This window comes from Cervus canadensis, chromosome 24, assembly GCF_019320065.1.
Source record: "Cervus canadensis isolate Bull #8, Minnesota chromosome 24, ASM1932006v1, whole genome shotgun sequence".
Classification (NCBI taxonomy): domain Eukaryota; kingdom Metazoa; phylum Chordata; class Mammalia; order Artiodactyla; family Cervidae; genus Cervus; species Cervus canadensis.
This window is the reverse complement of record NC_057409.1, coordinates 17,257,428-17,274,757: the sequence shown is the minus strand read 5'-3', so window position 1 is coordinate 17,274,757 and position 17,330 is coordinate 17,257,428. Positions and strand designations below refer to the sequence as shown.

Genomic DNA, 17,330 nt, shown 5'->3' with positions numbered 1-17,330 from the left:
AAAGATAATGCAAAAGGTTTGAATATGCCCTTCACCTAGCTTCCCCTAACCTGGACATTTATCAAAACTCAGCAGTTAGTGTTGCTACAATATTATTAACGAAACTGCAAACTTGATTTGCATTTCATCACTTTTTCCACCAACGTCCTTTCAGTGTTCCACAATCCAATCTGGGATCCTATGTTACATTTAGTTCTTATTTATAAATCTTTCAGTTGTTTTTTCCTCTCAGTATATTGACTTTTCTCAAATCAGTCTCATTCTTCATAAAACAAAAACTCTTGACTATATTCTTATTAAAAAAATTTTTGGCCTCCAACACTGCACAGTATATGGAACTTCCCCAACCATGGATTGAATTTATGCCTTGATCCGTGGGTTGGTAAGATCCCCTGGAGTAGGAAATGGCAACCCACTCCAGTATTCTTGCCTGTAGAATCGCATGGACAGAGAAGCCTGGTGTGCTACAGTCCTTAGGGTTGCAAAGAGTCGGACACGACAGAAGCAACTTAGCACGCACAAAGCGGAAGTGCAGAATCTCAGTCACCAGCCGCTAGACCACATGGGAGGTCCTCTTGGCTCTATTCTTATTAAATCTCTTCCCTTCCCTGTTTGGGAAAAAAAGGATTTACATGTCAGTTCACATTCAGCAAACCAGCATCATTCATCTAACTGAAATTTTATAATCCCTGAGAAAATGGGAACAGTAAGGGTGTGTCCAGGTGACACAGTGTATAGAATCCGCCCTCCAATGCAGAAGATGCAAGGGATGTGAATTTGATCCCTGGATCGGGAAGATCCCCTGGAGGAAGAAATGACAACCCACTCTAGTATTCTTGTCTGGGAGATACCATGAACAGGGGAGTCTGGAGGGGCTACAGTCCATAGGGTCGCAGAGTCAGACGTGATTGAGTGACTGCACACACACACACACACACACACACACACACACGAGTGATAACAATATAAATTTGTTTAATGTAAATGACCATTCTGGGAGATTTAGAATATCCCTTCTTTTATAAAACAGTGGTATTAAAACATGATAATTGTAGCAAATTACCCTTACTTTACAAAGTGAGCAATCTTCTTTTGGTTTCTAATTGTTGTTTTGTTTGATTTCTAAAAATTTCACTGGTCGTATAACATCCAGAATTCTGGGTATCCCTGGTCTTCTGTCCGCCTACCCCTCCTCTCTCATCTCTCCTCTGTCCACACCTCCTAATATCTCTGGCCTCATTCACAGTAACCTCTCGGTTGTCACATTCAAAGGATGAGGCCTCCCACTCCCTGACCCATCTCTGCTTCCAGGATTCTCTGGCGGGTCTCTTCCTGGTGGCTTGCTCACTGATTCATTGGCTAAACCTTTCGTGTGGGCTGAAGGTGGCTTTCTAAAATACACACTGGTCATGTCACTGCCCTGCTCAGTGACCCTTAGTGATGTCCCCCCATTTTCAGAATGAGATCCAAAGTCTTGGCTGGCACTTCAAGCCACGGTGTCCCAGCCCCGGTTCCCACCACTCTTAACTCCTGAATGCCCCTCCCTTGGTTGGGTTTTGTGTTATGTCAATTTTGTTTTATTTTTGAAAAAGAAAATTGATTTGCATTACAATAACCAGGTTGACAATTGAAAAAAAATTATCTTTTAATGTGTAGTAAAAAGTATTTCTCCCTCCCATTCTTGATCCTCATTCCTCTAATTCTCATCTCCAGCTACAATCATATTACCAGTGTCTTGTATGTCCTTCCAGAGAGAGTCTATGCACATGTAAGTGTGTATGTGTGTGTGTGTGTGTGTGAGATGTGTGAGCATATATACATATATATATACATATATACACTCTTTTAAAAAGCATATGGTAGCACTTTATATATTTTCCTCTGTCAGTGTTTTTATTTAAAACATATTTTAAATACTCTTTCATGTCTGTACATATAAATCTTCAATTTAGAAAAGTGATTTAAGTTATTGTTATATGGACAAATTGTAATTTTTAAAACTAGATCCCTAATGATAGACATTAGATTGTTTTCCCTCTGCTATTTATAAATAACTCCCCAGACTATGGCCAGACCAGACTCTGCAAAATTGAGTTTGCCTTGGAAGCATAAAGACACATGAGAGACACAGAGGGTGTGGGAACTCTGGGTGGGCGGGAGTCCGAGCCTGGGAGAGCCCGTGGTGCTAGCCCACAGCCAAGTCTGTAAGTTTCCACTTATCACACTTAATGCCACCAGTGATCAGGGCCATCTGGCTGCCTGGCCTTGCTCTGATTTCATGCTGACCAAGCCATGGAGCCTCCAGGGATGAGCATCTAAAGGTCTGGTGAGCTGGAAGGTTGTATTTCTCTGGGTAAACCAACATAGAGGCATCCTCTTTATTGTTGCTGTTTAGTCTCTCCGTGTGCTGTGTGCTAAGTCGATTCAGTTGTGTCTGGCTGTTTGTGACCCCGTGGACTGTAGCCCGCCAGGCTCCTCTGTCCATGGGATTCTCCAGGCAAGAATACTGGAGTGGGTTGCCATTTCCTCCTCCAGGGGATCTTCCTGACCCAGGAATCGAGCCTGCATCTCCTGCGTTGGCAGGTGGATTCTTAAGCATCTTAACCTTCCCTCCTCTTTATTGGAACTTGGCTCAGATGAGCAGATCCTTGAAAGGTGGATCCTGTGTCACGGGACACCAGAATGTCACACCGAGGGCCAGCCCTAGGGTTGTGGCGGGCTTACTGAGGTAAGGCTGCCACGTGGGAACTTCCTGGGGGATGCTGAGGTTCAGATGGGAGGTAGGGGTACGATCATGACCAGCAAATGGGCATATTTGTCTTGTCCGGAACTCAGGAACAGGCCCCCATGGAAACCACTGAGGAAGAAAGTCCCTCCTCTGTCACGTTTCAGCCCACGGAGAGCAGATTTTCCCTCATGGTCCCAGATTCTCCATGACTGTGATTCCCAGGTCTGGCCAAGTAGGCAAGCCACCTGGGCAGCCAGTGGATCCAGCCAGCCCAGGCCCTGGGCATTGGATTGCGTAGTTCTTGGTGGACCTAGCAAGTGCATTTACTTACAACCTGATTCTAAGCACCCAGGACAAGAATCTGACCACTTGCTACTAAAACTCTGCAGATTAAATATCTCATGAGACTCTGAAAGGCTGGAAGCCTGGGGTGAGGGTGACGGGGTTGTTTTGGCATCCCCACTGTGTACAGAGTGTGGGCTTTTAAATCAGCTGGAGGCCAGAGAGCTGGGTTCTGTACTTCACTCAGTGACTCCCCACCATGAACCCTGGGCAGTCACACCCTTATCCTCTCTCAGCCTTAACTTTCACATTGTGAAAGGAATGATTTTAGCTATTAATAGATAAGTCCTAGGATCCCTGATGTGAAGAACTGACTCACTTGAAAAGACCCTGGTGCTGGGAGAGATTGAAGGCGGGAGAAGGGGACGACAGAGGACGAGATGGTTGGACGGCATCACCGACTCAATGGACACGAGTTTGAGTAAACTGTGGGAGCTGGCGATGGACAGGGAGGCCTAGTGTGCTGCAGTCCATGGGGTCACAAAAATCGGACACGACTGAGCGACTGAACTGAACTGGACTGAACTGAAGGATCCCTTACAACTTCTGCATAGTTTATGTATGTTAAGTTCATGCACCACCACCAGGGGGAGCTAAATCCACGATCAGCTACGTTTTGGATCCAAGTGGCTGGAATCCCAGTCAAGATGGGTATTTTGTGTTTTGCACCCTGACATGTATCAAGCAAAAGAGCCCCAGGGTTTGGCAGTCCTGGCTGGGGGTATTTTGTGGACCAACTTATAATGCAAAACAAAACTAAATATTTTCCTTATGAAATATAATGAGCCATAAATGAAGTTACACTGGCGGAAATTTCAGCTCTAAGAATTCCTTCCTTTCCCCCCAAACCTCATCGTTTTCTCCCATGATCTCTGTTACATAAGATACACTGACACCCTGAAATGTATTGTGCTGGGAAAGAAATAATCATCTAGAGTTCATATTTTTTAAAGGAGGTTCCGATCTTTTTTTTTTTTTTTAATACTAAGAAATCTTCTAAGAGTTTTCCTTTACTGTTTATATTTAGAATATGTTGTAATCTGAGTAGAGAAACTGGACCTTGAAAGACTTTGAAGGTGGGATAAAACAATGAATGACCTGCCTAACATCAAAATGTCTGGAGAGTTGTCAGTATCATAAGATTCAGTATTGCTGTTTAACAGTAATGTTCATGATGTGAATATGATAGTTTTTGCCTTTAATATTTATGCAGAAAGGGTCTTAAATGATGATGCCCTATTATTCTATTCATTTCTGTTTGTAATTCACTCTTTTCCTTTATTGGAATGCATTGAGACCAGCATGAAGTATGAAAGTAAAGACTATAGCCTGCTTTCTGCTCCAAAGTGAGTATAATAGTATCATGAACAGAGATAATGCTTACATGCTTTTCCCCTTCTCCAGAAAGAAAGCAGAATGCATGGGAGCAAAGCAGGACCCCACCAAGGCCAGGCCAGGGGTGGTGAGAGTGGACTGCTTGACCTCCTGAAGTTATGGGTGGGGTGGGTAGTGGCAGCTGGTGTGACCAGGTGGGTCCACACATCAGGTGGGTCCATGGTGGGGGACATCAGTCAGGTGCATAGTCAGATCACCTTCAGACAGTCACATGGTGGGAGAGTTCTCAATCCTGGTGCTGGGAGACCTCCCCAGACTCCCAACCATGGTGACTGAACTGGCCCCCCAGTAGCTAGGTGCCCACGGGACCTTTCTTTCCAGTGTCTTCTCAGAAATGGTTGAGGTAGCATCTGTTCCGTCTCCCTTTCCTGCCCATCAATTACATCTTTCCATGTGCTTTATCTGTGTTACCCCTAGTAACTTTCACAGCACTAAAAGTTTAACATCATTTCCATGTAGTCACAGTAAGTACCACTTATTGAATACCTACTATGTGCTAAGCATTGGATGTACATAATCCAGTGCAGTCCTCAGACAGAGCTGTGGGATGGATGGGTAGAGACCACCCAGACTTGATTATCAAGGAGGAAATAGAGACTCAGGTAAAGCACACAAGTAATGAGCAATGGAGTCAGGTGCTGGGCCCAGGCAGCCTTACTTGGTGGCCAGTGTGTTTAAATCATCTTATTCTGCTCCTTCGATGACCAAATGCAAGATCGGATATGGAGACAGGCTTGGAGCAATAAGTAGAATGTCCAGGAGGACTTGATTATTACGTGTCAGGGCCAGTGCTCAAATCAACTGTGTTTGCTGGTTACCTTGTCTACCTTGGTACCTGAAGAACATAAGGAAAATGTTCTGTCTCTTACAAGATGGAGTTAAGTATGCGAATGTGTTTTTTTCACTCAGTTGGACAAGAGCTGCAGCAGGTAGGTCCCACAATGACAGGCCATGGCCTTGACAGAATTTTCCTCAGGTCACATGGGAGCATCCGTGAGCAGTAATAAGGCAGAAAAAGGTCCTCACGCCTCAGAAGAGCCGCAGTCTTCGCTGTCCTTCCTCCTGTGTGAGTTGTGCTCAGTTGCTCGGTTGCGTCCGACCCTTTGAGACTCAATGGACTGTAGCCCACCAGGCTCCTCTGTCCATGGGGTTTCCCAGATGACAATACTGGAGTGGATCCTTCTCCAAAGGATCTACCCCCCCAGGGATCAAACCTGGGTCTCCTGCATTGCAGGCGGATTCCTTACTATCTGAGCTACCAAGGAAGCCCTGTCCTTCCTGCTATGTTACTATATACTTGTGAAAGTATATACTTTTTACTACATCTTTAGAATATTTACCTCTGAGTCATTTCTAATGACAGGGCTTCCCCAGTGGCTCAATGGTAATGAATCTGCCTGCAATGCAGGAGCCTCAGGAAGTCCCTGGGTTCATTCCCTGGGTGAGGAATATCCTCTGGAGAAGGAGATGGTAACCCACTCCAGTATTCTTGCCGGGAAAATCCCATGGATGGAAGAGCCTGCTGGGCCACAGTCTATAGGGTTGCAGAGAGATGAACATAACTGAGTGACTAAGCAACAACAACAGCATTTCTGCTGAACCAAGTTTTGGAATTTGTACTGGCTGGTGGTTTAGTTGCTAAGTTGTGTCCAACTCTTGTGACCCCATGGACTGTAGCCTGCCAGGCTCCTCTGTCCATGGGATTTTCCAGGCATTTGTGCCAACAGAATGGATAAAGTTAGAAGATGGCTTGTCTATACCACTTTCTCATTTCATTGATGGGATTCCACAAAGGTGATCCATCCTGAATGAGTTTCACTACAAGAAGGACCCCCATCATCATCTTGTGGAGTCAAAGCTTGTAGTCATCCTTAAATTGCAGTTACATATCAAACACTAGAAAAATTCAAAAGCTTTCCTTACTCACTATATTAGGATAGACCAGGTTAGAGACTGTGACTTGGGGTCACAAACCACCCTAAAGCTCCAGTGGTTTGAGAGAATAATAGATGTTCATTTCTTTCATGATTCATACCCACTGGAGGCTGACAGGAGGCCCTGCTCCACAAAGTCCCTTGGGGACTCAGGTTATTAGAGGCATCACTGTCTTGTAACTAAATATCATTTACATAGCTGTCCAAGTCAAAGAGCTCATCTTTAATTCTTCCTTTTCCTCTTGCTTCTCATTTAATTCATTAGCAAGTCACATGAGCCCCGCCTTCAAAATATATCTACAGTCTGACCATTTCTCACCTCCTGCCTTGCCACTACCTTTTACACACCCTCCTTATATCTTCCTGGATTTTCTAGAAGGAACGCCACAGTAGATTTGCTTTCACCTGGCGAGGATGGCAGCACACTTTCATCATTTTGCCTTAGTACTACATCGGTTCTCCAGCTGTGAGTCATACATACATCACAGAAATATTGATCCCATTACCTTCTTATTTGCTAGTCCACACTGATGACATCATGCTGCTGAGCAAGGGTAGCAGATACCTTAGGTGCCTTGGTAAGATATGTGTATGTGAAGGAGTTGGAGATGAACTCAAAAATTGAGAGACCTGCCATCTCCATGTGTTATCTCGAATCCATTGCCTTATTTTAACTTGCTATTCAAAAAGGCCTTCCCTGTGGCTCAGATGGTAAAGAATCTGCCTGCAGTGAAGGAGACCTAGGTTCTATCCTTGGGTTGGGAAGATCCCCTGGAGAAGGGAATGGTAACCCACTCCAGTTGATTCTTGCCTGGAGAATTCCATGGACAGAGGAGCCTGGTGGGCTACAGTCCATAGGGTCACAAAGAATTGGAAATGACTGAATTGATGCATCCTAAGAAAGCAACACAGTTCTTTGTGGATCTTTTTAGTTTTCAAGGTAACATATAACACATTTGAGTTTGCTTCTCTGATTCATTTACCAAGTAGCCCATAAAGTTGCCAGATTTAAGTGGGGCCCAGCAGCTGGTCCAGAATGCAGGGTAAGCAGATGAATCACTTGCTCCTTACGATCCAGCAGATTGGTGCTTAGAGTGTCTGTGGCCTGTATGGCTATAGTCTATCTTGATCCTTGTGTCATCAGGAAAATTACAGCTCATATCTTTTAGGTTTTTAGAGTAAAGGCATGGATGCTTTTGCAGATAACTGTTCTGCTGCTGAGAAACAGCTCTTGGATTCCTGTGGGGCAAAGCCTGATGTTTTGCCTAGATGGTCTTGAACAAGATTTAGAGATTAGTGTGGAATTTGGGGAAAGAGGTATTTGGATCGACTTTTCAGAATAATCCAAAGAATCAGGATATTTGTGTCCCATGTGACTATTCACCAAAGAGCACTCAGTGCCGAGGACATCTTCAGTAATCAGATGGATGAGGTGGTCTGTTCTGTGCATGTCAGTTAGCGCCTTTCTCCCACTGGGTTCATAAACCAAGTGCCCAGGTGGCAAGGATGGAAGTTGTACATGGACTCAACCACATGAGTCTCCTCTTTTCAAGATTAATCTGTCCACTGTCACAGGAGGGGCAATGCTGAGCCCCCAGGAAGGTACTCTGGGTGGTGGGGGTCCAGTCATTAACAAAGTGCTTGGTCGGTTACACAGGCTTCCAGGTGGCGCCAGTGATAAAGACTCTGCCTGCCAAAGCAAGAGAAGCAAGGAATGCGGGTACATTCCCTGGGTCAGGAATATCCCCTCCAGAAGGAAATGACAACCCACTCCAGTATTCTTGCCTGGGAAATCCCATGGACAGAGGAGGCTGGTGGGCTATAATCCATAGGGTCACATAAGAGTCGGACATGACTTGACAACTAAACACCACCGCCAGGTCAGTTACGCTGGACCCTCTCCACCATGGAGGAAGCAGTGACGTGTCTTCCTTGGGTGAGGTTCCTATTCTGGGTCTGGGTCTGCTTTCCTGGTACACCATGCTCCTTCAGCAACATCATGTATAAATTGACCGAATGCCTTATTTTTCCATCATGGTAACCCACACAAGATTGCTTCAGATTATTTTTTTCTGAAATAAATAAATTCACTTATTAAACAAATAGACATAAGTACATAAGATAATGAGTATAAAATTTCCCACTCTTAGCATATACTCCACTATCTAGAAACAGTTGTTTTCAGGGAATGAGGGAATGGCTTTTTGGAGGCGCTTACTCCCTCATCTCATCAGCTAATGGACACTTTGGAAGGGTGGAGCACAGTCTGACAGGAGGTAATACATGCTCCCAGTCACTGAATAGAATGTGGTCCTCTTTCTTCTGTAGCTACAACTGAAGGACGGACATAGGAGAACCCTCTCATGGAGTCACGCCTAATCACCAATGTGAAAAAAATGTTGCTTTCTTCTTCATAACTTTGGCTGCCACTAGGCTAGAAATGTTGATGGTCAAAGAATCAATACATTCACGCAAAGAATAAGAATGATTCCACCAAACTAGAAATTAAAAGTGTTCCCAGTCTACCTGGGGCTTCTAATGCCACTGGACAAACAGGCAAAAAAAAAAAAAAAAGAAAAAACTACCCAAATGAGCAATACTATATTGACTCAGGTGATTAATCCTATTTACCAGAGAAAAATAGACTTGCTGATTCACAAGAGAATTACAGAGAAGTATTTCTAGGACTCAGACCATCTATGCAAGTGAGCTGAGTTTTTTTGTTTCTGTTCTTTTGTTTTCTGTTTTTTTCAAATTGGGCTGCATCACATGGTTTTTGAGGATCTTAGTTCCTCCACCAGGGATCGAACCCGTGGCCCCTGCAGTGAAAGTACAGAGTCCTAACCACTGGACCACCAGGGATTTCCTCTGGCAAATGCTTTCTGGCACATTCAATGGCAAAACCTAATTAAGAAAACTAAAATATCTTCTACCTATAAGATCAAGATGTGCTCACACCTGGCAGGAATTGGAGAAGGTTTGGACCACATCAGTAGGTATAGAATCTTGACCAGTTCAGGTGCTGGCTGAGGACAAAAGGAAAATGGAACAGGTAGTAGAATGAGAAAATCACAAGAACTGGTGACCACTTTCAGAACCCAGGACTGCAGTAGCTCCCTGTATTTTCTTCCTCACCCAGTGATATATGCATTTGTACATAAACCGATATTTCCTCTTTCCCTTTCGCTTAGTATTTTAAGTAGGGCAAGTCGGTGCCCATTGACTTTATAATTCTAGGATACAGAGATGAACTGGGGTTAACTGGAAAGAACAAGCCTCATCCAGAGGTATGCAGTGACTGTTGGGATGTGGCAGGAGTGGGGTGGCGGTGAAGGCAAAGAATAGACACGTTTTCACCCGTGGGAGGACTAGGTGGCGTGTGTTGTGCTGCCACTGTTGTCTGGATGTTTAAATTCGAGAAGAAGGGTGTGTGTGGAGAAGAGCCTAGAGGTCAGACTGAGGAGCACGTACTGGGTCAGTAGTCATGATGCATGGGCTCAGTTGCCCCTCAGCATGTGGGATCTTCGGTCCCCAACCAGGTATCAAACCCGAGTCCCTGGCATGTGAAAACAGATTCCTAAGCACTGGATGACTAGGGAACTCCTGCTGTTCTTTCCACTGCTGGATTTTCACATGTGATGACCACTGGATGGAACCCATGAAAGGGGGAATCAAGTTGGCGACGAACTCCCCTGAGTGCCCAGTTGGCACAGGAAGCGTGGAGCCAGGAAGTGTCCTGGGGCCCACACGGGACTCTTCTTCGAGCACATTTTGGGTTGCTGCTGGAGTTAGCACTGTGCAACATCAAATATCCAAGCACCTTTCAACGCTCCTGGTCTTGCATACACGCACCAAAAGACAAACCATGGCCATCACTAAGGTCAGAGATAATAAATGTAACGGAAGCTTTAAGAAGGATTTGGGGGCATGGCAGCAAGGGGTCAGGAAATCTCCATGGTAAGAATGTTTAGTAGCAGGAGACCGATGAACAGCATTGTCATAAATGATGGTAGCAATTGGAAAAGTCCTGGTGGGAAATATTTGGTTAATGGGAGCTGAACTGTGGCAACTTTGAGCTTGAGGGAGGGCAAAATGGTCTTGTGAAGATACTAGGCTGGAGGGGTCTTGTCTGTCCTTAACCTCCTGGCCCTCAGGTAAAGGACCAGACAGCAGAAGGACATCCCGGGGACGGTATTCCAGAGAACAGCTCTCTTTGCCCTGTGCCTACAGGCTCAGCGAGCAGACTGAATCTTCTAGGCCACTCTGCTGCATGGGGTGATGTCAAGCATACAAAGGACTTGGAGAGAAACTTGTGGACAGGACCCTGGGCCCAAGCGTGTGTAAATTTTAGGTGTGCCGGTTGGCAGTCTCCAAGGGCTGCTTGTCTGTTTCGATGTGGTTCACTACGGAGCAGCCCACAGTGAGCTAAGGTGTCCGCTGAACAACCCCGGGGGAGAGGTGACTTATCTGTTGTTGTTTAGTCACGAAGTCGTGAGCACCTCTTTTGTGAGCCTATGGACTGTAACCCTCCAGGCTTCTCCACCCATGGGATTTCCCAGGCAAGAATACTGGAGTGGGTTGCCATTTCTTACTCCAGGGGATCTTCCCAACCCAGGGATCGAACCCACGTCTCCTGCGTGGCAGGCAGATTCTTGACCGCTGGGCCACCTGGGAAGCCAGAGGGGCCTTAAGCCAGGGTTTAACATGAAAGGCAGCTGAGCAGCAGTTAGCAACGCTCCTGCAGCTCTGGCTGAAGATGGGTCAACCACACATTGTCAGCCTCTGCTATCTGGCTAATCGGAAATTCACCCTACCAGGCTATCTGCATTAACTAACTATGTTATGTTGTATGGGCACTATTTATAACTAGCTGGCATTTCGCTTCTCAAATGAGATCAGGACTCGGTTTACTCCCTTAATCAAGTATCGCTCAGTCCTTTAGATACTTGGGTGCTTGCCTCTCTCCCCACAGAGGAAATTTCAGGAACTGGAGAACCATGACTGGCACCTCTCCAGGCATCCGTGGTGTTTCCTCCCAGGTCTCACGGGCGGCAGGATTTGGACAGTGACGCTGAGTGAATGAGGGAGTGAATGACTTTCCCTTAACCCGCGTGTGATGTCACTGCCCTCTGACTTCTTCCACCCACAGTTGTGCACGTCAGACGAACTGTGGGAGCAGATCGTCCGGAGTTCCTGTGACCACGTCACCCCCGACATGCAAGCCTTGGCCCAGGACATGGGCTGGAGACAGATGTACTTCACCAACAAGCTGCAGCTCCAGCGGCACCTCCGCAAGAGGAAGCAGCGGCAGGGAAGCCAGCGAAGCAGTCAGCCCTAGACGCACACATTCCCGCTGCTGAGGAGTTGGAGGCACGGCTGTGTTTTCCTTCTGTGTCAGACCTCTTCCGCTGCCTTTCCTTGAACGCTAAGGCTTTGCTGATTCAAGGAGTCGGAGTATTTGCACACACACGCAGCAGCATGCCGCCTCTGCCAGGCCTTTTGCCTGAACCACAGTCTCGGCTACAGGTCAGGGAGGGTCAGGTCGTGACCCTGGCACCACTGGGGGCGGGAGGGGGATGCTGCCAGGACAGGAGGCACCCATGTCCTGCCGCCCCGTTAGAAAAGAGGCTTCCGCTCTATGGAAACAATAAATGATTATTGGCAGGTTTTGATTCCAGATGTATTTTATCTAGGTGTTGGAAACGGGGAAGTGGGCTTCTGGAGTTATTCCTGGTGTTGTGTCACCTGAGTCCACCCATGAGTAGGTGGCTGAGTGTGCCCACAGGGAGCCATGAAGGGACAGGGGCCATGGAGCGGGGGGTGGGGGAGTGCTCCCATGAGGGCAGCTGCCTCCCCGACTCTGCTCCTCGAAGCTGGTATTCAGGGCCCCCACCCTGTGGCCCAGGGCTGCCAGGCGTGTGTCCCCCACGTGGACAGCCTCTGACCTGGCCCCCTGGGACGTGGCTGGAGAGAAGCCTAGATATTCCGCTCATAGACTGGGTGCAGAGTTCAACTTCCCAGGACTTTATGTTGTCAAATAAACCTGTAAACATTCCTTAGAGAGATGCTGCTCCCCCCAAGGAATGTGGAATGTCATCACTTTTATAACAGGGATTTTTTTTTTTTGCAGGGAGGGTATTTGATCTTTATTTTCATTAAAATATTTTATACAGATTTTTAAATGTTACTTTCCACTTACAGTTATTGCCAAATATTGGCTATGTTCCCCATGTTGTACAATACATCCTTGAGCTTATCTTTTCCCCGGCGGTTAGCACCATCCACTCTCCCACAGCTATACTGCCCCTCCCCTCCCTGCCTCCCACTGGTGACCGACCACTAGTTTCTTCTCTAGATCTGTGAGTCTGCTGCTTCTTTTGGTAATATTCACCAGTTTGTTGTATTTTTTCGATTCCACGTGTAAGTATAACAGGGAATTTTAGGAACACAGGCTGGGACTTCCCTGGCGGCCTGGTCATTAGGAATCCATCCCGCAGTACAGGGGACATGAGTTTGATCCCTGGTCATGGAACTAAGATCCCACATGCCAGGGAATTAGCCACAAAGAAAGATCCCTCAGGACACAATGGAGACCTGAAGAAATAAATAAGCATTTAAAGAAAACACACACACACACACACACACACACACCCAGGCTGTGGTAATGGAGGTTGAAAACCCAAGCACAGTTTGTATTCTGTCAAGTTGGCAGAGGGGCAAAAGCAGTAGTTTGCAGGGAGAAAAACTCTACCTCCCTGAGATTGGTTATTTTAACAATTGTTTTCTTCCTGAGAGCTCATACCAATGAAGTACCCACACAGCGAATAGGCTCGTGACTCCTTTCAGGGTACAGAACAAAGTAGCTCTCAGCCTCCCATCACCTTATCAACCTTAGCAGCGCTTCTTGCCCGCAATCTCCACTTTGCTACCTAGAAAAAATACAGCCCCCTCCCCAGGCCAGAGGACCTTCCTGTGATGCCCCGGGACATCCTAAATGGGAGCCAGAGGTGGGCTCTGGCTTTTCTCGACACCTCACTCCTCGGGAACAGCTCCACAGCCACGGCTTAGCGACAGATTCTTTCTTCCTGTTGTACTAAACCTGGATTCCTACCAGATCGGATTTTAACCCTCATCCACACGCCCTTAACACTCAGTCTTGGGTTTCCAGGGACGTCTGTGAAATCAAACGCAGTCTGCTTCCTGGCAGATGAAGCGTCTGTCAAAGTGGCGTCTGGATTTAGTCCAAGCACAGAGCAAAGATTTCATTGGCGAGAGACCCAGGCCTCCGGTCCTGCCCAGGACCGAGGCAGGGTGGCTGGCAGGCAGGCAGAGGGCTTGTGCCTCTGTGCGGCTCCTGTTGCTTTGCTTCACTTGGAAGTTCCAGACTTCATTCCCGGCCAGGTTTTCAGTGACAGGTTAATATCATGTGCATACAGCAACTGTGTGCATGTACACTGTGGCAAGTCAACGTAACGGTGTGAATATCAAATTACAACCCATTTGTGACCTTGATGCAAAATGTCAACAGCTTAAAAATTTTATGTGTAATGTTTTATCAACTGAGTTCTGAAAACTTATGGGCATGCATAATAAGCTAGATTCAACCTGCATTAATAAGAACACAAATATGGCTGTCTAAAAACTTGCTGTCTATATCAAAGGTTAGAAGATAAAAATAGATGCTAAAAGTGAAATAGTTAAAAATGAGTTATTGTACGTTGGCTATTATTAATAGTTAAACAACATAGGTTATTAGATGATTTTAATAATTATTTGTCCTTATAATTTCAGTGCCTTATTACCTAATTGAAAATACTTTTACCGAAATAGGAACAGTATCAACCAACCTAAAATCCTATAAGACACCAGCAACTTCAGTGGTCAATCATTCTGCCTCTCTCTCCCGCCTCCATGGGGAGGCGATGGTGGTTTTGCCTCTCCACCTGTGCTGACAGTTTTTGTGTGGACGGATAAATCTGCTTCGTTCATGACACATCGTTTCAGACTGAAATGTCACAGCAGTTTATACTTTTGTCTCTTTTCATCTTTTCACTCAAAAGTGCTTCTGCCCGGCTATCACTCACCATTGTAACTGTAAAAGTAAAATGCTGATATTCTCCAACGACTCATATGTTTAGTGTTACAAAAATAGTTTATTAACAGTTGCATATTTGAATATTTAATTTATAAACTAAAGAAATATGTATATTTTACTCCATGTCAACTTCTAGTACTGCTTTTTATTCCTGAAGAGGTTAGTATATTACATGCATTAAACTTTGATTATATGGGATCTGCAATTAAAAAAAAATAATTTTATTTATTTTTGGCTTTGCTGGATCTTTGTTACCGCACGGGCTTCTCATTGTGGTGGCTTCTCTCATTGTGGAGTACAGGCTCTAGGCGCATAGGCTCAGTAGTTTGGTTCGCGGGCCCTAGAGTGAGCGGCTCCAGTGGTGGTGGCAGACGGGCTCAGCTGCTCTGTAGCGTGTGGAATCTTCCTGGACCAGGGATGGAACCCATGTCCCCTGCACTGGCAGATGGATTCTTATCCACTGTGCCACCAGGGAAGTCCCTGTTCCAAGCCTTTGATGAACTAGATTATTGCCCACTTTTCCATAAGCATACTATCATACGTGCATGTGTGTGCGCTCAGTGGCTGGGTCGTGTCTGACTCTCTGCAACCCCACGGACTATAGCCCACCAGGCTCCTCTGTCCATGGGATTTCCCAGGTAAGAATACTGGAGTGGCTTGCCATTTCCCCCTCCAGGGGATCTTCCCAATCCAGGGATTAAACCCATGTCTCCTCTGTCTCCTGCATTGGCAGGTAGATTCTTTGCCACTGCGCCACCTGGGAAGCAAGCATACTGCTATACATTTATTTAAATAATAATAAGCATATTCTTCTTCAAGGCCCTCACATGCTCTAAGGGCAAACCTGGGAAAGGATTGAGTCACGGAGTGGAACATGTCTCACTGGTACCTTCCCAAACTCAGTCCTCTCTTCCTCCTGCTCCTTTCCTCCACCAAAGACCAGGCCTTCCCAAGACCTCACACCTCTTCCCACTTGACCTGACATTGGAAGAGGCTCCCCAGTGCCAAGTTGAGACCCTCAGCCCAATCCTGCTGTGACTGTTGGAGGTCCACACAGTTCATTTATGGCATCTTTAATGCATTGCCAGTGATCTGCTCTCTGCCCTGACTCAGTTTCCCTTTCCTGATGCCAAATGCTGCTGCTTCCATCTTTGCAATTCAACATCAGCCTTTTCTCCCCCACCACTGTACCCCCAACATTTTGGCTTTATAACCCTCCATTCAGTGTTACATTTAAGTCACACTCCATTTATTGTTATATTTAAGCATGGATCATTAACTTTAAGGAAGATTAGAAATCTTGTTTCCTTGGTTCACAGCTGTACCATCTAATTGCAAAGATGCTGAAAAAGATGAATCTAAAATCTACTGAAAAAAAAAGTATAGATTTGAAATAAAATATGACTTAAAAGCTACCTATTCCTTGGCTTTACAATGTTAAAATTTTACCTTTGTGTTACCTCATATGTTGTGGCATCATGTTAAGAGAAATCATTCAGAGTCTAAAGAAAAAAGAATTGAATATTTTAAATGCAGATGTGGTGAGTTCATTAAACGCCCAAAATTGTTCATTATGGCTTTTCAACCCAGGAAGGCAAAGCCACTGGAGTACCCTGCAGGTAGGCACTTGTGCGGCGTGCGCCATCACAGAAAGTTCCTCTGGCAGAAAGGCATGTGAGCCTTCAAGCCGACACTGCTGACTGCTGGCTGGCCAGAGAGCCAGCAGAAGGCATCACAGCGGCGCCACTTTATAATGATACAGTAGCTTGTGAGATCCAAGATTTAGCCGCAAACAGGAAGGCTGAGTTAATACCATCTCTGCAGAATGGTACTTCTGTCTCACAAATGGGCAAATCAACGGATGTGTCCAGACTCGCCATTTTGCTTGTGTTCAACCAGTGTTACACCGACTAGACAAAGATCTTTTATGTGAATGCTTAGAAGCAAACACAAGGGGTGCTGAGACGTTCAAAATACTGAATAACTTCACTCGGTCTCGTGGCTGACCCTGGAGCACCTGGGCTGAGGGTTGCACTGCTGACGCCGGGCATTGGTGGCTACTGTTACTGCCTTGGCCCGGGTCAGAGCAGGGCCACTCAAACGTAGCAGAAGCCACTGTGTTTTTCATTGGCATGCTTGCAGTCAAACAAGGGCCAGATTCACTTAAGGGCATCCTTGATGAGACAGTAAAAAGTGATCACTTTTTTGAAATCTTTACTCTTGATTTCACATCTTTTTGAATATCCAGTGTGACAAAATTGTTACCGAATCAAACTTGAGTCTGATAGAGCAGCAAAGCCAATCTACTGACACCTGGTTGTGGTGAAGGAAAATACAGTATTTATTGCAGGGTGCAAGAAAGGAATACAGGCAGCTCATGCTTAAAAGACCCAAATTCTGCTAGCTTTCCAGGGAGGTTTTTAAAAAAAGTGTGAGGTAACAGATTGAATGCAGAAACAAACACGAGAACCCTATCTGTTCTCAAACATGAGAACCCCCAACTGTCTTCTATTAATCCAAATATTAAAGAAATTTGCAAAAATGTAAAACAATGTCACTACTCTTACTAAAATTTTTTTTTGAGAAATATGGTTACTTTTCAAAAAATGTTTTATATGAATGTGAGTTCATTGTTATTTTAGAATGAAGTAATAACATAAATATTTTTAAATTTTCTTAGTTTTGTTTCCTAATATGGTAAATATCAATAAGATATAGCCTATAAAAACAGAAGCTCTTTGGGACTTCACTGGGGACCTGAGACCCAAGAGTTTGAGAACTCTAAGTCTAGGATTTGTAGTCTGTGTCCTTCAATTTTGATAAGTAGACATACCTA

At 45.5% G+C, this 17,330-nt stretch overlaps 1 protein-coding gene across 1 annotated transcript in view; it reads left to right on the top strand.

Annotated features, from left to right (window-relative positions):
• FBXO36 (F-box protein 36) overlaps window positions 1-12,071 on the top strand; it is a 92,745-nt gene extending 80,674 nt beyond the window's left edge. Inside the window, exon 4 of the mRNA XM_043445117.1 lies at window positions 11,549-12,071. Coding sequence (XP_043301052.1) covers window positions 11,549-11,737 — 189 coding nt within the window. The 3' untranslated portion in view covers window positions 11,738-12,071. The remainder of the gene's footprint in view (window positions 1-11,548) is intronic.
• The last annotated feature ends 5,259 nt before the right edge of the window (window positions 12,072-17,330 follow it).